Consider the following 21,595-nt stretch of genomic DNA (forward strand, 5'->3'; position numbering starts at 1 on the left):
ACTGGGAACACACAGTTCCCATAAAGTGCAATGTAAAGGCACTTTTCAGTGCCAGTTTTTTTCTAACAACTCCCACTAACTGTAACCCTAAAATACTGCCTAGTGCAGTAATTTTATTAAAAATTAAAGATGCTGCCATTTTTTAGTAAACTACACTAGACAGTTTTTGGGGCCATTTGGGGCATATTTATAAAATAGAAACCAAGGTCTGATTTCTGGTTAATTTTATAAGCGCTAATTGCTACCGCGAGCAAATTTGGCCGTTTGCGGGTGCACAAAAATGTAGTGCTCCACTTGTAATCAAGTCCTGAGTGTGATATTTAACTTTTTTTTATTTTTACACTATTTTCTAAATTCCCATGATGCATTAAAATACAGTTCAAATAGAAATAATTTAAAATTTAAAGGGTCATCGAACACTAAATACATTCATGCACTTTCCTCTAATTATGAATTATACCATCTTGGAACCTAGGTTACACTGCAGGTGGGGAAGGAGAATTGCTGCACATGTGCAAAACACATCAGCACTGCAATGCAGTGAGAGCTAGATTTCAACATGACGTTAACCATGACTAGAGGGAGGCAATAACGGGACAGTAAACACCTTGGGATTTTTATAAAGAATATTTTTGTTATGCACAAAAAATCAATTAATACTTTTGTTATTGATTTTGTCCCCTTTCATGTAATTTAGCTCTGAAAATTGTGGATAACTAATTCCCAGAACTTGAAATGCACACTGAAGACTTTTCAAGGAAATCCCTGCTACGTTTTCCCCTAATTGGCTTTAACGGTTAGCAATTCCCAAAAATTTTTATAATAACATTATGACCATGACTAGCTTTGTTGTCTGCATATTCAAGCCTAGATTGATTCCTCCAAATGAGGCAATTAGTGGGTGGAGTTTGACTATTGAAAAACAATTGCAGCAAAAAATGTGTTAAAATTTGTTTTAAAATATTTAGTCTTGGCTGATATGTTAATCTTTAGAAATACAGTAGAGATGTAATTACAAGGAGTTTACTGTTCCTTTAAGGTTAATCAATAATCGTATCTAACAAAGTTTTGAAAGTAAACTCTCAGTTAAGTTTTGAAAGTAGCAATTTTGATGTTACTAGCACAGCTTTATTTCTCATTGTATATACAAATATACTGTAGGTGTGTAGGTCTTCGGAATTTGCAGCCATCAGTGGACCACTTATTTTAGAATGTGAAATCCTGTGTGTGTCCCTATATACAGTTCCTGCAGACACCTCTTCTTAAATCCCTAATTTTTGCAGGTCCTGAAAGCAAAGTTGTGATGAACACTTTACAGACAGTCAGGTGCAATTTTGGGCCAACTCAGTAACTTTATTAATTTAGGATATTGTAGGGTGTCTGGACACTAAATTGCCAGGTGTCCAGTATTGACTTGTGCAGTCTTGTTTTTCTACTCACTGTTTAAAATCAGTATTACAAATTAATACTTAATGGTTGAGCATGATCTGATGACTGATATGAAAAAATTACTATATGGCAAAAAAAAAAATCAAGCAGGTATGTAACAAGCACCAGCAGCAACTAACACCCCATGCTAGCAGCCAATTGGCCGCAAATAGCCCTAAAAGGGCCTTTTGCGGGGCATTGCCCCAAAGTAATCAGCTCTTTTACCTGTAAAAAAAATAACAAATCCCCCCAACATTAAAACCCACCACCCACACAACCAACCCTACTCTAAAACCCACCCAATACCCCCTTAAAAAACCTAACACTAACCCCTTGAAGATCACCTTACCGGGAGAAGTCTTCATCCAACTGGGCCGAAGTCCTTAATGAAGCCGGGAGAAGTCTTCATCCAAGCCGGGCGAAGTGGTCCTCCAGACGGGCAGAAGTCTTCATCCAGACGACATCTTCTATCTTCATCCATCCGGCGCGGAGCGGGTCCATCTTCAAAACATCCGACACAGAGCATCCTCTTTATCCGATGGCTAACACTGAATGAAGGTTCCTTTAAATGACGTCATCCAAGATGGCGTCCCTTCAATTCCGATTGAATAGAATACCAGATTGGATCAGCCTATAGGATTGAACTTCAATCCTATTGGCTGATTGCATCAGCCAATAGGATATTTTCTACCTTAATTCTGTTTGGCGTATAGAATTCTATCAGCCAATCTGAATTGAAGGGACACCATCTTGGATGACGTCATTTAAAGGAACCTTCATTCAGTGTTAGCCGTCGGAAGAACTGATGCCGTCTGGATGAAGACTTCTGCCCGTCTGGAGGACCACTTCGCCCGGCTTGGATGAAGACTTCTCCCGACTTTGTTGAGGACTTCGGCCCAGATGGATGTAGACTTCACCCGGTAAGGTGATCTTCAAGGGGTTAGTGTTAGGTTTTTTTAAGGGGGTATTAGGTGGGTTTTAGAGTAGAGTTGGTTGTGTGGGTGGTGGGTTTTAATGTTGGGGGGGATTTGTATTTTTTTTTACAGGTAAAAGAGCTGATTACTTTGGGTCAATGCCCCGCAAAAGGCCCTTTTAAGGGCTATTTGTAATTTAGTGTAGGGTAGGGTTTTTTTTATTTTGGGGGGGCTTTTTTATTTTGTTAGGGGGATTAGATTAGGTGTAATTAGTTTAAAAATCTTGTAATTTGTTTATTATTTTCTGTAATTTAGTGTTTGCTTTTTTGGTACGTTAGCTAATTTTATTTAATTGTATTTAATTTAGGGAATTCATTTAATTATAGTATAGTGTTAGGTGTAATTGTAACTTTACGTTTTATTTTACAGGTACTTTTGTATTTATTTTAGCTAGGTAGTTATTAAATAGTTAATAACTATTTAGTAACTATTCTACCTAGTTAAAATAAATACAAAGTTGCCTGTAAAATAAAAATAAACCCTAAGCTAGCTACAATGTAACTATTAGTTATATTGTAGCTAGCTTAGGGTTTATTTTATAGGTATTTAGTTTTAAATAGGAATAATTTAGTTAATGATAGGAATTTCTATTTAGATTTATTTTAATTATATTTAAGTTAGGGGGTGTTAGGGTTAGACTTAGATTTAGGGGTTAATAACTTTAGTATAGTGGAGTCGACGTTGGGGGCGGTAGATTAGGGGTTAATACATGTAGGTAGGTGTCGGCGATGTTAGGGACGGCAGATTAGGGGTTAATAATATTTAACTAATGTTTGCAAGGCGGGAGTGCGGCGGTTTAGGGGTTAATATATGTATTATAGTAGTGGCGATGTCCGGTTCGGCAGAATGTTTTAAGTGTTTGCGATGCGGGAGGGCCTCGGTTTAGGGGTTAATAGGTAGTTTATGGGTGTTAGTGTACTTTTTAGCACTTTAGTTAAGAGTTTTATGTTACGGCGTTGTAATGTAAAACTCTTAATTACTGACTTTAATATGCGGTACCAGTCTTGACAGGAGAGGGTCTTCCGCTCACTTTTTGGCAGACTCGTAATACCGGCGCTATGCAAGTCCCATTGAAAAAATAGGATATGCAATTTACGTAAATGGATTTGCGGTATTTCCAAGTCTGGCCAAAAAAGTGAACATTGAGCCTATACCTTCAAGACTCGTAATACCAGTGGGCGTTAAAATGCAACATTAGGACCTCTTAACGCTGCTTTTTAAGCCTATCGCACAACTTGTAATCTAGCCGAAAGTGTTTTAACCCCTTAATGACCACAGCACTTTTCCATTTTCTGTCCGTTTGGGACCAAGGCTATTTTTACATTTCTGCGGTGTTTGTGTTTAGCTGTAATTTTCCTCTTACTCATTTACTGTACCCACACATATTATATACCGTTTTTCTCGCCATTAAATGGACTTTCTAAAGATACCATTATTTTCATCATATCTTATAATTTACTATAAAAAAATTATAAAATATGAGGAAAAAATGGAAAAAAACACACTTTTTCTAACTTTGACCCCCAAAATCTGTTGCACATCTACAACCACCAAAAAACACCCATGCTAAAAAGTTTCTAGATTTTGTCCAGAGTTTAGAAATACCCAATGTTTACTTGTTCTTTGCTTTTTTTGCAAGTTATAGGGCCATAAATATAAGTAGCACTTTGCTATTTCCAAACCATTTTTTTTCAAAATTAGCGCTAGTTACATTGGTACACTGATATCTTTCAGGAATCCCTGAATATCAATTGACATGTATATCATTTTTTTAGTAGACATCCCAAAGTATTGATCTAGGCCCATTTTGGTATATTTCATGCCACCATTTCACCGCCAAATGCGATCAAATACAAAAAATCGTTCACTTTTTCACAAATTTTTTCACAAACTTTTGGTTTCTCACTGAAATTATTTACAAACAGCTTGTGCAATTATGGCATAAATGGTTGAAAGATCTTCTCTGGGATCCCCTTTGTTCAGAAATAGCAGACATATATGGCTTTGGCGTTGCTTTTTGGTAATTAGAAGGCCGCAAAATGCCGCTGCGCACAACACGTGTATTATGCCCAGCAGTGCAGGGGTTAATTAGGGAGCTTGTATGGAGCTTGTAGGGTTAATTTTAGCTTTACTGTAGTGTAGTAGACAACCCAAAGTATTGATCTAGGCCCATTTTGGTATATTTCATGCCACCATTTCACCGCCAAATGCGATCAAATAAAAAAAAACGTTCCCTTTTTCACAAACTTTAGGTTTCTCACTGAAATTATTTACAAACAGCTTGTGCAATTATGGCACAAATGGTTGTAAATGCTTCTCTGGGATCCCCTTTGTTCAGAAATAGCAGACATATATGGCTTTGGTGTTGCTTTTTGGTAATTAGAAGGCCGCAAAATGCCACTGCGCACAACACGTGAATTATGCCCAGCAGTGAAAGGGTTAATTAGGTAGCTTGTAGAGAGCTTGCAGGGTTAATTTTAGCTTTAGTGTAGAGCTCAGCCTCCCACCTGAAACATCAGACCCCCTGATCCCTCCCAAACAGCTCTCTTCCCTCCCCCACCCCACAATTGTCCCCGCCATCTTAAGTACTGGCAGAAACTCTGCCAGTACTAAAATAAAAGGTATATTTGGGCTTTTTAGTGTGTTTTTTTTAGCCTATTTACATATGCTGCTGTGTAGGATTCCCCCTTAGCCCCCAACCTCACTGATCCCCACCAAAAAGCTGTCTAACCCTCCCCCTCTGTCTTAATGGGCGCCATCTTGGGTACTGGCAGCTGTCTGCCATACCCAGTTAAGAAAAAAGTGTTGTGTTTTTTTTAGAAAAAAATCCCTTTTTCTGTAGTGTAGCTTCTCCCCCCACCCAAGACCAACCCTCCAACACTCCAAAATCACTTTATTATTTTATTTATCTATTAGTGGCCTTTTGCCCCACATATGTATTTTTTAACTTTTCTGTAGTATAGCGGTTCCCACCCGCTCCCGCCCGTGCACGCGCCCGCCCGCCACCCCCCCCCCGACGGCTCCGCCCCCGATCCCGCCCCCCTCCACCTTAAACAGCTCACCGATGGCCGCCCACCCGCCCGCCTCCCAAGTCGGCTACCACCCACCAACGATACCGGCCATCGATGTCCGGTGCAGAGAGGGCCACAGAGTTGCTCTCTCTGCATCGGATGGCCATGTAAGGTTATTTCAGGATGCCTCCATATCGAGGCATCACTGCAATAACCATAAAGCAGCTGGAAGCGATCAGGATCGCTTCCAGCTGCTTTCCACACCGAGGACGTGCAGGGTACGTCCTCAGGCGTTAACTGCCTTTTTTTTGAGGACGTACCCTGCACGTCCTCGGTCATTAAGGGGTTAAACATGGGTTGGTAAAAGCTAATTTGAGGATTTAAGATCCTAAAAATCCAGGACTTAGTAATAACACTAGCCATCTAGTGGCCAAGATAAACAGAACCCTTTGCAATTACTTAAAGTGTCAGTAAACCTAAAAAATAATGTTATATAATTCTGCACATAGTGCAGAATTATATAACATTATTTTAGTGCTATTGTTATAAAAGCTTTTTTTCCCTTTGAATTTTTTAAAAATATGCCAGTTTTACAGACCCGCTCTCTGCTGAGCGAGTCTGTTTTTATTCCACAGCGCATCGGGCCAGCTGTATAGTCACAGCCCGGCCCGACCGCACCATAACATTAAGTGCAGCTCGCTCCTGCTCTGTCTGACAGCAGGAGCGAGCGGCACTTAATGCTATGGCGCGGTCAGGCCGGGATGTGACTATACAGCTGGCCCGATGCGCTGAGTAACAAAAAACAGACCCGCTCAGCAGAGAGCAGAGAGCGGGTCTGTAAAAGTGGCATATTTTTAATAAATTCAAAAGGAAAAAAAGCTTATATAACAATAGCACTAAAATAATGTTATATAATTCTGCACTATGTGCAGAATTATATAACATTATTTTTTAGGTTTACTGTCCCTTTAATATTCAAAAAACATTTTCAAATAACTCAGTAAAACTTCATGCACTCTGTACCCAACAGATACAGCCCATACTTTATTATTATTATTATTATTATCATTTATTTGTATAGCGCCGCCAAATTCCATAGAATGTGCTTTATAAGCCATTTCATCTTGAATTGTTTCGAGCAGAGCCTATATAGTGGTGTCAGGCACACTCTGACATTAAATTCTACAATTAGGGACATATGACAATCAAGAATCTCTTTCTGCTTCAAGCTCTGGGATAGCCACTTCAGCATTACTAGAATGCACAAATGCAGCGCTTCACATTATTCTCTGTAGGGTGTTGGGAATCTGACAGCCACATGAACTAAGCGGCTGTCAAACTCCCACGCTGCAAAAACAAGCCAGAAGTTAATATATATATATATATATATATATATATATATATATATATATATATATATATATAAAGTTGAATTAAACAAACCTACTAATATACAGACCACGATCCAGAGAACTGTTCTTGTGAAAACTAGAATAAAAGTTATTGATTGAATATATTGTTATAATTATAGTGTACCATGGGAGCAGTCCAATCACAAAACATTGCTTTTTCATTGCCTAGGAGACAGCTGAACCCTGAACTTAATTTTCAGTTGACAGCCTAAATGGAGTATGGACATTTGGATCTTCTTCCACGGGTTTTGATTAACAGATGACAAAACGGATGATGGGAACTTAAAGGACCATAATAGTTGAAAAATAACGTACTGAAAGTCACATGTTCTAACAAATTTAAGACTATTACCCCCGCACTACGGTGTGTTTAACCCATTAAAGGGGATAAACTCAGCAGAAGTATGGATCGAGACCCACAGAGCACTGCTGGTTTAGAGCAGAAACCACCGCTGATCCAATCAGCAGCACTAGTACACAGCCAAGTTGTGCGACTGGTGCTCCTGATTGGATCAGCTGTGATTTCCACTCAGGACATGAAAACCAATAGGTTTCTTTCTTGATTCAGATATAGCATTTTAAACAGTTTTCTAATTTAAAAGAAGCATAAACTAAGTGAAATTTATTATTTTATATTACCTTATCAAAGTGTTTAATGTCCCTTTAATCGATTTGTAGATTTTGCTCTTAAAGAAAACTGCAACAAAATGCTTTACCCCCCATTTTTCTATATATATATATATATAGGGTATCATTAGAAAGATGTGTTTGTCTGTTAAAAAACAGTATACAATATGTATGGGTGCACTTAGCAAGAGTGCAGACAATTAAGGTGAAACCAATAGTGATCAAAAATGCCAAAATAGCTCATGTCATTTAAGCACTGAAACTGGGAAAAACCTTGATTCTTAAGGGGTTAATTGTCTTGAGGTGGAGCATAGTGAGAAAAGCCATGGGAACCACTAGTGGGCATGGTCAGCATTCCCATAATGTGCTCTTTTAAATGCCCTGCTGCAATGTGTCCCCAACCTTTTGTTTTTTTTCTTAAAAATGTTTGCAACTATGCTGATGTTCCTTATCTGATGGTGTCACACATAATTAGAATATCTCAGATTATAGTATTTCTCCTTAAAAGGAATATTAAAATCTATTTTTATATATGGATACTGTATTAGCAATTAAGCACTGCATTATAAAAGATGGTACGCTAACTTTTGAGTGTGATATAGGTTTTTTTGGCGTTTTGCGCACAACAAGATAGCGCTCAAATTACAATTTGAAAGTAAGCGAGATTGTGAGAGCACACACATTTTATTTTCAACTTGTAATACACTTGCAAAAAAGATTACTTATAGCAAAGTTTACAATCGCTGACGCTAAATAGTGCACCACTTGTAATCTATTCCTAAATGTTTTAAAAGCATTTAAACTGTATTTATGATAGAAAAAATTTTGAAAAAGATTTGAAAAAATAAACCAATGAACAAATACAAAATATAATCATTAATTTGTTTAGTTTCTCCATTTGATATATAGGGGAAACTGATCAAATTTAAACATATCTTTTGCACGTCTAGTACATTCCATAAAGAAAATTCTGGCACTTACTTTACTTGTTAGTTCTGCCAATGTATATGATAATCAAATGGTTTTGCCTATTTGTCTAACAGTATATCTTTTTATTTACTTCCAAGGGGTTCATGTGTTTGGACTTTGCTCTACTGCACTTATAACAGACATTATCCAGCTCTCAACCGGTTACCAGACCCCATATTTTCTGACAGTCTGCAAACCCAACTACACTTCTTTAAATGTGTCCTGCAAAGAGAATTCGTACGTTCTGGAGGATATTTGTTCTGGGTCTGATCTTGCAATAATTAATGCTGGAAGGTATTGTATTGCAGTATACAGTATGTTGAATGTCTTGTGATTTCTGTTTGTGCATTTTAATTGCAGATACATTTTAAAATCTTATAATGAAATTCAGAGAGTGAATGTTCTGTGAAAAAAAATAAACCCCATTTTGGGAAAAAAAAATTAAATTAATTAATTGCAGGTGTTCTGTCGAGAACGCCAATTCCTCAAAAACTCCAATCTGATGTCACTTCCGGTGACTCTTCTTTTTTAATATCTGTTTTGCCTCTGTCTGGGGGGGCGCACCACCGATCCTCTGGCATACACCCCAAGTAAACACTGGGGAATGAGGTTTACAAGGGAGCTTCGCCCCCCTTGAACCCCCCAGGCAGAGGCAAAATAGATAGTGAAGATTACTGTGCCCATCTGATTGGTTGTGAATCCTGTCACTCACTGGACACTAACCAATCAGATGTATGGAATCACCGGAAGTGACGTCAGATTGGAGTTTTCAATGTTCTCGATAGAACACAGGTTATGTTGATTTAGGAGATTGATTATTGTTCCTCTAACAAGAGGGATTTACCTTAAAACATAATGTGTTGTCCGTTCAAGCAATGACTAATTACAATTTTGTGTATTTCCCTTATTTTAAAGCATTATAAAGTCATTTACTTCTCACAACTGAACTTTATAGGCCACAATATAACCCCTTCTTTATAACCCGCATTCTAAGTATTTATTGTGTGTTTTCAAGCTTTACAACAAGCTACTTTTTTAATGAGCTACACTAAAATAACTTTCTATCTCATTACATACATTAGTTGTAGCCTTCAAACTCATTTTAAACATCTCTATTTAAACTGACATTAAACACTAAATGCATTTTATCCACCTCCCTCTACTGAGTACCACCATTTTGAAACCTAGATTACACTGCAGGTTTCTTATGAAGGGTTGCTGCACATGTGTAAACATATTAGATCTGGATTAAAGTGATATCTAGATATCCATATAGCGGCACTCATAACTAGATAGAGTTGCCACCCAACCAGTATTTTACTGATATGGACAGTATTTTTAAGATTCAGGTAAAAATTTAAAATAAAGATTAAATATAAAAATAGAGATGCAATTATTGTGAAACTTCTAATTGCGTTGTAATCTAAAAATAAACCAATAATAATTTAAAACCAGTCCTGGCAGATTTAATTCCTAATATATGATGTGTAATTATTATTTTGTAAATTTATGCTAATGAGTAATGTCTGTAGTTTTGTTCCAGAAAAGGTCGGTAGTCTAGACTAGAGAGAGCAGGGAATGAATACAGTAGTTTGCTTATACAATGTAGTTAGTGTTTAATGTCCCTTAAGTAAATACCTGTGTTGAATAAACCTTCTTTCCTTGTCAGTCCATTGAAGACATGTTTCTCTCGCCAGTACACTCTTTGATAGCTGTCGCTCTCAACCATTGAGAAACTATACAAGAGAATATGTTTTATTGATATTTTTAATAGCATTTGCAATCAACTATTCTTAATTAATTTTACAGGCACTATAGCCATGGATGTCCTCAGAAACTTTTCCAAGGGAGGAGGCACAAATTAGAATGCTGTACACAGTAGGAGAGTTGTTTGATGTACATATGAGTTGCACATTAATGTGAAAATGGTGACTCAGTGTCATCAAAAAATTGCTTGTGAGTAATTAGGCTCAAATCAATCCCGCCCCCTCCTTAAGACGTCCATGATAATAGCAACTAAAACCATTGAGTGAAAGTATGAGTTCAATTTATATTTTAGTGTCAGCTGTATACTTCCTACTACTGTTTATTGACTAATATCTAGAAATGGTCAAATTAAAAACTGTTAACTATGGAAATAAATGAATATACGATTGAACAAATAGATAGGCATTTGTTTACTTTTTTTCTGTTTATTAGTGAATATAACCAACATTTTCAAATCTGTTATTCCTTTTCATAAAGGAATATCAAAGACCAAAATTTTGCCTGTCTTCTAAAAATATGCCTCAAATCATACATTTGAACTATCAAACATGCACACAACTAAAATAGATCATTAGAATGTTCATTTATGACTTTTGTTAAGCACTTTGGCTGAGTGTCAAATCCTGCATTCAATCTAGACATGGGCCATTTCAATGCTTCATTAGCATCCAAATGTGGAAGAAGGTGGCTGCTCACGTCATTTCACTCTTTTCTGAGCTAGATTTCTTCTTCTTAAAGTGCTACTTACTAAGATCCGGATTTCCACATATCTTATTGTGTTTCCAATTTCCCAAGACTAAATCCGGCTCTGAAAAGGTCCAAATGCCGCGAGCAGCCACCTTTTTCCGCATTCAGATGCTAACGAAGCATCTGAATGCCCATCCCTAATTACAACATATTAGTCAGTCTTCTTTAATAATATTTTAGCCTGTACTTTTTTACACTAGCTTTGTTTATTTTGCTTCTATGCCAATCTAGGGAAACCCCCATGAAAAAAAAAGAAAAGCTGGGTTTTTTTTCCATGTTTACCCACCAAAAAAGTATTCAAAAACCAGATCTGCTGGATTTTGTAAATGTAACCAATTGGAATTGTGGCCATAATAAGAAGGGGGTTTATTAAAAAACAGAACATGAAAATGAAACAGAGCTTTTTATTTTACTATACCTCATCCCTTTCAATTTTAAAATAGAATACTATTTAACCCTGTGTTTTTATTCTGCTGGATGCAAATGCCAAGCAGTTATTATATCTGTTGAGAAAGGGGGAAAAATGATTTTAAGTAAATATTTGTACTGATGAATACCACTTACAATTTAAAAGATTGAAATTAGTTAAAGGGACACAACCCAAAATGTTTCTTTCGTGATTCAGATAGAACATGCAATTTTAGGCAACTTTCTAATTTACTCCGACTATCACATGTTTTTCATTCTCTTGGTATCTTTATTTGAAAAGCAAGAATGTAAGTTTAGAAGCCGGCCCATTTTTGGTGAACAACCTGGGTTGTTCTTGCTGATTGGTGGATAAATTCACCCACCAATAAACAATTGCTGCCCATGTTTCTGAAGCAAAAATTGTCTGGCTCCTTAGCTTAGATGCCTTCTTTTTCAAATAAAGATATCAAGAGAACGAAGTAAAATTGCTAATAGGAGTAAATTAGAAAGTTGCTTAAAATTGCATGCTCTATCTGAATCATGAAAGAAACAATTTTGGTTCTGTATCCCTTTAATTTTTATGTAAAAAAAAAACTAGTTTAAATCATATTGTTTTAAAGGGATATGAAACCCAAATTTTTTCTTTCATGATTTAGAAAACGCATACAATTATAAACAACTTTCTAATTTACTTCTATTATCTATTTTGCTTCATTCTCTTGATATTCTTTGCTGAAAAGCATATCTAGATATGCTTAGTAGCTGCTGATTGGTAGCTGCACATAGATGCCTCATGTGATTGGTTCACTGTGTGCATTGCTATTTCTTCATTAAAGTATATTTAAAGAATAAAGCAAATTAGGTAATAGAAGTAAATTGGAATGTTGTTTAAAATTATATTCTGTACCTTAATCATGAAAGAAAATGTTTGGGTATAGTGTCCCTTTAAATGTGTAACAGTAGAATGTCATTGTTTGTAAACAGATTCTTCTCTGCTTAATCACATTTATTTTTTATTTATCAGTTTTAAAGGGACAGTAAAGCCAGAATTAAATGTAAATGGATTGGAAAGAACACGACATTTTAAACAATGTTTCAAACAACTTCTATTATTACAATAATCCCAGCAGACTTAAAGGGACATGAAACCCAATTTTTTTTTCATGATTTAGAAAGAGCATGTCATTTTAAATAACTTTCTAATTTACTTCTATTATCTAATTTGCTTCATTCTCTTGATATCACTTGCTGAAAAGCATATCTAGATATGCTCAGTAGCTGCTGATTGGTTGCTGCACATAAAGGCCTTGTGTGATTGGCTCACACATGTACATTGCTATTTATTCAACAAAGGATATCTAAAGAATTGAGCAAATTAGATAATAGAAGTAAATTGGAAAGTTGTTTAAAATTGAATGCCCTATCTGAATCATGAAAGTTTAATTTTGACTAGACTGTCAAATAGAAATCTTCAATTTATTCACACTTGTATAAATATGACCAACAAACTGTATGTACAAAATAAATAAGGCCATCACAAATCATCCACTCACACAATCATACCACATCCCTATACAAAAACACAAGGTCCACAGTGCATCGTTGTAATGTCCCCCCCCCCCCCGAGAGACTTTTATTTATTTATTTATTTTTTATTATTTTTTTGTGCCATCTTTGCTGTATAGAGATGGATGTGATATGATTGTGTGAGTGGATGATTTGGGGTTGTCTTATTTCCTTTGTACCACAGTTTGTTGGTCATATGTATACAAATAAATAATGAATAATTTGACATTTAAATGTGCTGGGATTATTGTAATTTGTGTGGATTATTAATTATGGGTAATGTAAATTTACCCTATTCCCAGGCACCTTTAAACATTATCATATACCTATTGTCCTATTGTTGTGTTGATTTAGGGTAGCGCTGTCATATACAGATCTTGAATTTATATTATTAATTTTGCTTAGTTGGTATTCTTTGCTAACCACTTCAATGCGCATGATATGCTATGCTTTTCATGCACATAGCGACCTACTGCATGCATAATGAGCCCTTTTCGTCATGTTTTTCAAACCCCTAAACCTCAGCTCCCTTAGCAGCTACAATCCCCCAACTGTCACCCCTCATTTAAAAGAGAATTCCCCAATTGGTGGTCTTGGAGTAGTACTACAAAGAAGATATTTAAACTTTAAAATGAAAAAACAAACAAAAATATAGAGATTTCCTGATTAATTACACATATGCACAATAAAAAAATCTGGTATGTTATGAGACCCCAATACCATTTATTTTCTAGTAGACATGTCGCTATCTTAAAAAGATATGAATTTTGTCTGTATAGTTAGGTGATCAGTCTAGTACTAGTGAACACTTTAATATTTCTGTATGATACAAAAGGAACCTCTAATCTATATTATAACCCCCCACAAGCATATATTGGTCCCTATCTGGCTACCCTTGATTACAATTTAGTAAGGTGACAGTAACAGCAGTGGTCACTGGGCTATTTTCAATATGCATTACAAAAATCTATGCAAAGATTTTTTTTTTACAGTTTTTGCTGCAGCTATCTCACATGCCATGGATTATAAATAAATTAATAGTATATTGTGAATCTGCTAGGCTTGCTTATATATATATATATATATATATATATATATATATATATATATATATATATAAACTTAAAATTGGCTGAGCACTTGGGTGTAAAAAAGGTTTAGCAGTGAAAGGGTTAAATAGTAATCCTAGGTGAGCTCAGGAGCATTCATGTGTCTTTAGAAATTTGTCAGCAGTGTATGAAGCAATGTTTATAGCAATTTTATTTAAAACTTCCAATGCTACCCAGGTTTACTCTTCATTAAAGGATACCAAGAGAACAAAACTAATTTAATATTATAAGTAAATCAGAGAGTTGTTTATAATTGCGTGCTCTATCTGAACCATGAAAGGGTAATTCTTACTAAACTAAATGTATTTTAGTTGATACATTATCTAAAGAATTTTAAAAATAATGGGCAGTATTCCAGTTCATTAGTATTCCTAAACAAAAATATTGTACAGCTGACTAGATGAATGTTTTTTTAAGGCATTCCTGTCCTTAAAGGGGCATATTAAAGTAAAATGATCTCACAAAGTGTCCCAAAAGATATGCTCTACTTGTTGGAGTGTATTAAATTGTTAACAATGTCATATTGAAATTTTCAATATATTAAAATATGCAAAATATTGTAGTCTATAGAAAAGAGATTATATCAAGAGGCAGCAGCAGAAATACACCTCCCAGTGTAGGTTGTCTGAGGAAGGGGGGAAAGCTATGTTATTCTGTAGCATCCTGTTACATACATATACTGTATAGGCTTTGCGGAAGTTCATCTTCTTTAATTTGATTTATACACACTGGTATCACAAGCTTTTTAAGTGAGTTTCACATTGATTTTTACAGATATTCAAAGCAAAATATACACAACCAAAAAAACAAATAAAAGTTTAACTCTAATTAATTCAGTATTGATGGTAATGACTGAATGCAGTTTTTTTTCAGTTACATTGATATCAATTCATGAGAGGTTCAATAAATCATTTCATATCAGTTTGTTGGAATTAACAAGTTTAAACATCAAAACATGTTATGGCATTCATAAATGATTTTTTCTTTTTTAAGTAATCTCACCTTATATTGTTACTATGAACTCAAGACATATAAATCACAACTGATATTTGTATATTAGGCAAGTGATACAAAATATAAAAGGCATAAAAACAGATGGTTCTAGATTACAAGTGGAGCTAAAAATATTTGCACTATTGTTTGTTAACATCACTCAAGCACAATAATACTGTTTTTGTGTGCTCATATTACAAGTCTAGAGTTAATTTCTTCTGTTAAATGTGATCAGTCCACGGGTCATCATTACTTCTGGGATATTACTCCTCCCCTACAGGAAGTGCAAGAGGATTCACCCAGCAGAGCTGCATATAGCTCCTCCCCTCTACGTCACTCCCAGTCATTCTCTTGCACCCAACGACTAGATAGGATGTGTGAGAGGACTATGGTGATTATACTTAGTTTTATATCTTCAATCAAAAGTTTGTTATTTTAAAATAGCACCGGAGTGTGTTATTATCTCTCTGGCAGAGTTTGAAGAAGAATCTACCAGAGTTTTTGTTATGATTTTAGCCGGAGTAGTTAAGATCATATTGCTGTTTCTCGGCCATCTGAGGAGAGGTAAACTTCAGATCAGGGGACAGCGGGCAGATGAATCTGCATAGAGGTATGTAGCAGTTTTTATTTTCTGACAATGGAATTGATGAGAAAATCCTGCCATACCGATATAATGTCATGTATGTATACTTTACACTTCAGTATTCTGGGGAATGGTACTTCACTAGAATTACACTGTAAGAAATACATAAAGCTGTTTAATAACTAGAGATTATGTTTAACGTTTTTGCTGGAATGTAAAATCGTTTTCATTTGCTGAGGTACTGAGTGAATAAATGTTTGGGCACTATTTTTCCACTTGGCAGTTGCTTAATCTGTTTTCTGACAGTTTCTGTTCTCCCTCACTGCTGTGTGTGAGGGGGAGGGGCCGTTTTTTGGCGCTTTTACTACGCATCAAATATTTCAGTCAGCAACTCATTGTATTCCCTGCATGATCCGGTTCATCTCTACAGAGCTCAGGGGTCTTCAAAACTTATTTTGAGGGAGGTAATTTCTCTCAGCAGAGCTGTGAGAATTATAGTTTGACTGAGATAAAAAACGTTTATTCTGTAATTTGTTTCCTGCTTTCAGAATTTGTTATCTTTGCTAATGGGATTAAACCTTTGCTAAAGTTGTGTTGTTTACAAGGATTGAGGCTATAACTGTTTTCAATTTATTAATTTTCAACTGTCATAGATCTTCTGTGCTTCTTAAAGGCACAGTACGTTTTAATATTATTCTAATTGAATTGTATTTCCAAGTTGCAAGTTTATTTGCTAGTGTGTTAAACATGTCTGATTCAGAGGATGATACCTGTGTCATTTGTTGCAATGCCAAAGTGGAGCCCAATAGAAATTTATGTACTAACTGTATTGATGCTACTTTAAATAAAAGTCAATCTGTACAAATTGAACAAATTTCACCAAACAACGAGGGGAGAGTTATGCCGACTAACTCGCCTCACGTGTCAGTACCTACATCTCCCGCTCAGAGGGAGGTGCGTGATATTGTAGCGCCGAGTACATCTGGGCGGCCATTACAAATCACATTACAGGATATGGCTACTGTTATGACTGAGGTTTTGGCTAAATTACCAGAACTAAGAGGTAAGCGTGATCACTCTGGGGTGAGAACAGAGTGCGCTGATAATATTAGGGCCATGTCAGACACTGCGTCACAGGTGGCAGAACATGAGGACGGAGAACTTCATTCTGTGGGTGACGGTTCTGATCCAAACAGACTGGATTCAGATATTTCAAATTTTAAATTTAAACTGGAAAACCTCTGTGTATTACTAGGGGAGGTGTTAGCGGCTCTGAATGATTGTAACACAGTTGCAATACCAGAGAAAATGTGTAGGTTGGATAAATATTTTGCGGTACCGACGAGTACTGAGGTTTTTCCTATACCTAAGAGACTTACTGAAATTGTTACTAAGGAGTGGGATAGACCCGGTGTGCCGTTCTCACCCCCTCCGATATTTAGAAAAATGTTTCCAATAGACGCCACCACAAGGGACTTATGGCAAACGGTCCCTAAGGTGGAGGGAGCAGTTTCTACCTTAGCTAAGCGTACCACTATCCCGGTGGAGGATAGCTGTGCTTTTTCAGATCCAATGGATAAAAAGTTAGAGGGTTACCTTAAGAAAATGTTTGTTCAACAAGGTTTTATATTGCAACCCCTTGCATGCATTGCGCCGATCACGGCTGCAGCGGCATTCTGGATTGAGTCTCTGGAAGAGAACATTGGTTCAGCTACTCTGGACGACATTACGGACAGGCTTAGAGTCCTTAAACTAGCTAATTCATTCATTTCGGAGGCCGTAGTACATCTTACTAAACTTACGGCGAAGAATTCAGGATTCGCCATTCAGGCACGCAGGGCGCTGTGGCTAAAATCCTGGTCAGCTGATGTTACTTCTAAGTCTAAATTGCTTAATATACCTTTCAAAGGGCAGACCTTATTCGGGCCCGGGTTGAAAGAGATTATCGCTGACATTACAGGAGGTAAAGGCCATGCCCTGCCTCAGGACAAAGCCAAAGCCAAGACTAGACAGTCTAATTTTCGTTCCTTTCGTAATTTCAAAGCAGGAGCAGCATCAACTTCCTCTGCACCAAAACAGGAAGGAGCTGTTGCTCGCTACAGACAAGGCTGGAAACCTAACCAGTCCTGGAACAAGGGCAAGCAGACTAGGAAACCTGCTGCTGCCCCTAAAACAGCATGAATTGAGGGCCCCCGATCCGGGATCGGATCTAGTGGGGGGCAGACTTTCTCTCTTCGCCCAGGCTTGGGCAAGAGATGTTCAGGATCCCTGGGCGCTAGAGATAATATCTCAGGGATACCTTCTGGACTTCAAATACTCTCCTCCAAGAGAGAGATTTCATCTGTCAAGATTGTCAACAATCCAGACAAAGAAAGAGGCGTTTCTACGCTCTGTACAAGAGCTCTTGTTAATGGGAGTAATCCATCCAGTTCCACGACCGGAACAGGGACAGGGGTTTTACTCAAATCTGTTTGTGGTTCCCAAAAAAGAGGGAACTTTCAGACCAATCCTGGACTTAAAGATCCTAAACAAATTCCTAAGAGTTCCATCGTTCAAGATGGAGACTATTCGGACAATTTTACCTATGATCCAAGAGGGTCAGTACATGACCACTGTAGATTTAAAAGATGCTTACCTTCACATACCGATTCACAAAGATCATTATCGGTACCTAAGGTTTGCCTTCCTAGACAGGCATTACCAGTTTGTGGCTCTTCCATTCGGATTGGCTACAGCTCCAAGAATCTTCACAAAGGTTCTGGGTGCTCTTCTGGCGGTACTAAGACCGCGGGGAATCTCGGTAGCTCCATACCTAGACGACATTCTGATACAAGCTTCAAGCTTTCAAACTGCCAAGTCTCATACAGAGTTAGTGCTGGCATTTCTAAGGTCACATGGATGGAAGGTGAACGAAAAGAAAAGTTCACTCGTTCCACTCACAAGAGTTCCCTTCCTGGGGACTCTTATAGATTCTGTAGAAATGAAGATTTACCTGACAGAGGACAGGCTAACAAGACTTCAAAGTGCTTGCCGCACCCTTCATTAAATTCAACACCCGTCAGTGGCTCAATGCATGGAGGTAATCGGCTTAATGGTAGCGGCAATGGACATAGTACCCTTTGCACGCTTACACCTCAGACCACTGCAACTGTGCATGCTAAGTCAGTGGAATGGGGATTACTCAGACTTATCCCCTTCTCTGAATCTGGATCAAGAGACCAGAAATTCTCTTCTATGGTGGCTTTCTCGGCCACATCTGTCCAGGGGGATGCCATTCAGCAGACCAGACTGGACAATTGTAACAACAGACGCCAGCCTTCTAGGTTGGGGTGCCGTCTGGAATTCTCTGAAGGCTCAGGGACAATGGAGTCAGGAGGAGAGTCTCCTGCCAATAAACATTCTGGAATTGAGAGCAGTTCTCAATGCCCTCCTGGCTTGGCCCCAGTTGACAACTCGGGGGTTCATCAGGTTTCAGTCGGACAACATCACGACTGTAGCTTACATCAACCATCAGGGAGGGACAAGAAGCTCCCTAGCTATGATGGAAGTATCAAAGATAATTCGCTGGGCAGAGTCTCACTCTTGCCACCTGTCAGCAATCCACATCCCGGGAGTGGAGAACTGGGAGGCGGATTTCTTAAGTCGTCAGACTTTTCATCCGGGGGAGTGGGAACTTCATCCGGAGGTCTTTGCCCAAATACTTCGACGTTGGGGCAAACCAGAGATAGATCTCATGGCGTCTCGACAGAACGCCAAGCTTCCTCGTTACGGGTCCAGATCCAGGGATCCAGGAGCAGTCCTGATAGATGCTCTGACAGCACCTTGGGACTTCAGGATGGCTTACGTGTTTCCACCCTTCCCGTTGCTTCCTCGATTGATTGCCAGAATCAAACAAGAGAGAGCATCAGTGATTCTAATAGCACCTGCGTGGCCACGCAGGACTTGGTATGCAGACCTGGTGGACATGTCATCCTGTCCACCTTGGTCTCTACCTCTGAAACAGGACCTTCTGATACAGGGTCCCTTCAAACATCAAAATCTAACTTCTCTGAAGCTGACTGCTTGGAAATTGAACGCTTGATTTTATCAAGACGTGGGTTTTCTGAGTCAGTTATTGATACCTTAATACAGGCTAGGAAACCTGTTACCAGAAAGATTTACCATAAGATATGGCGTAAATACCTATATTGGTGTGAATCCAAAGGTTACTCTTGGAGTAAGGTTAGGATTCCTAGGATATTGTCTTTTCTACAAGAAGGTTTAGAAAAGGGTTTATCTGCTAGTTCATTAAAGGGACAGATCTCAGCTCTGTCCATTCTGTTACACAAACGTCTGTCAGAAGTTCCTGATGTCCAGGCTTTTTGTCAGGCTTTGGCCAGGATTAAGCCTGTGTTTAAAACTGTTGCTCCACCATGGAGTTTAAACCTTGTTCTTAATGTTTTACAGGGCGTTCCGTTTGAACCCCTTCATTCCATTGATATAAAGTTGTTATCTTGGAAAGTTCTATTCTTAATGGCTATTTCCTCGGCTCGAAGAGTCTCTGAATTATCAGCCTTACATTGTGATTCTCCTTATTTGATTTTTCATTCGGATAAGGTAGTCCTGCGTACTAAACCTGGGTTCTTACCTAAGGTAGTTACTAACAGGAATATCAATCAAGAGATTGTTGTTCCTTCTTTATGCCCAAATCCTTCTTCAAAGAAGGAACGTCTACTGCACAACCTGGATGTAGTCCGTGCTCTAAAATTTTACTTACAGGCAACTAAGGAATTTCGACAAACGTCTTCTCTGTTTGTCATTTACTCTGGGCAGAGGAGAGGTCAAAAAGCTTCCGCTACCTCTCTTTCTTTTTGGCTTCGTAGCATAATTCGTTTAGCTTATGAGACTGCTGGACAGCAGCCTCCTGAAAGAATTACAGCTCATTCTACTAGAGCTGTGGCTTCCACTTGGGCCTTCAAGAATGAGGCCTCTGTTGAACAGATTTGCAAGGCTGCAACTTGGTCTTCGCTTCATACTTTTTCCAAATTTTACAAATTTGACACTTTTGCTTCATCGGAGGCTATTTTTGGGAGAAAGGTTCTTCAGGCAGTGGTTCCTTCTGTATAAAGAGCCTGCCTATCCCTCCCGTCATCCGTGTACTTTTGCTTTGGTATTGGTATCCCAGAAGTAATGATGACCCGTGGACTGATCACACTTAACAGAAGAAAACATAATTTATGCTTACCTGATAAATTCCTTTCTTCTGTAGTGTGATCAGTCCACGGCCCGCCCTGTTTTTAAGGCAGGTAAATATTTTTTAATTTATACTCCAGTCACCACTTCACCCTTGGCTTTTCCTTTCTCGTTGGTCCTTGGTCGAATGACTGGGAGTGACGTAGAGGGGAGGAGCTATATGCAGCTCTGCTGGGTGAATCCTCTTGCACTTCCTGTAGGGGAGGAGTAATATCCCAGAAGTAATGATGACCCGTGGACTGATCACACTACAGAAGAAAGGAATTTATCAGGTAAGCATAAATTATGTTTTTTTTTATTGCTTAAGCAGGTTTGCTAAATCCCTAACATTATAGACTTCTATGGGAGCGCACAGTAAAATGAATGTAGGATATCACTTCACTAAGCTGAGGGTGCACAAGTGGTTTGGTTCTTTATAGTTTTGTGCTGTACTATTGATAAAAAATGTTTACTTTAGGTCTCAAAAAAGGTCTAAATTTTACAGCGGTATTTTGGATTGCACTCAAGTGCAACGCTTAACTCATCATTTGTAATATGAGCGTAATGAGCGACTTAAAGGGACAGTAGAGTCACAATTAGAAATTCATGAGTTAAAAAAATCACACAATTTTAAACAACTTTCCAAATTAATTCTATTATTTAATTTGCTTAATTTTCTTGTCATCCTTTGCTGAAAGGTTTATCTAGGAAAGCTCAGGAGCAGCAAAGAACCTAGGTTCTAGCTGTTGATTGGTGGCTGTAAACTGGAAAGTTGTTTAAAATTGTATTC

General features: G+C 37.7%; 1 protein-coding gene across 2 annotated transcripts in view; it reads left to right on the forward strand.

The window, feature by feature from the left end:
* PLPPR4 (phospholipid phosphatase related 4) overlaps positions 1 to 21,595 on the forward strand; it is a 225,867-nt gene that overhangs the window by 157,127 nt on the left and 47,145 nt on the right. For both annotated transcript variants that reach the window (XM_053693711.1, XM_053693712.1), the window contains exon 4: positions 8,520 to 8,715. In XM_053693711.1, the coding sequence (XP_053549686.1) occupies positions 8,520 to 8,715 (196 nt within the window). The remainder of the gene's footprint in view (positions 1 to 8,519; positions 8,716 to 21,595) is intronic.

Source organism: Bombina bombina, chromosome 10 (assembly GCF_027579735.1).
Source record: "Bombina bombina isolate aBomBom1 chromosome 10, aBomBom1.pri, whole genome shotgun sequence".
Taxonomy (NCBI): Eukaryota; Metazoa; Chordata; class Amphibia; order Anura; family Bombinatoridae; genus Bombina; species Bombina bombina.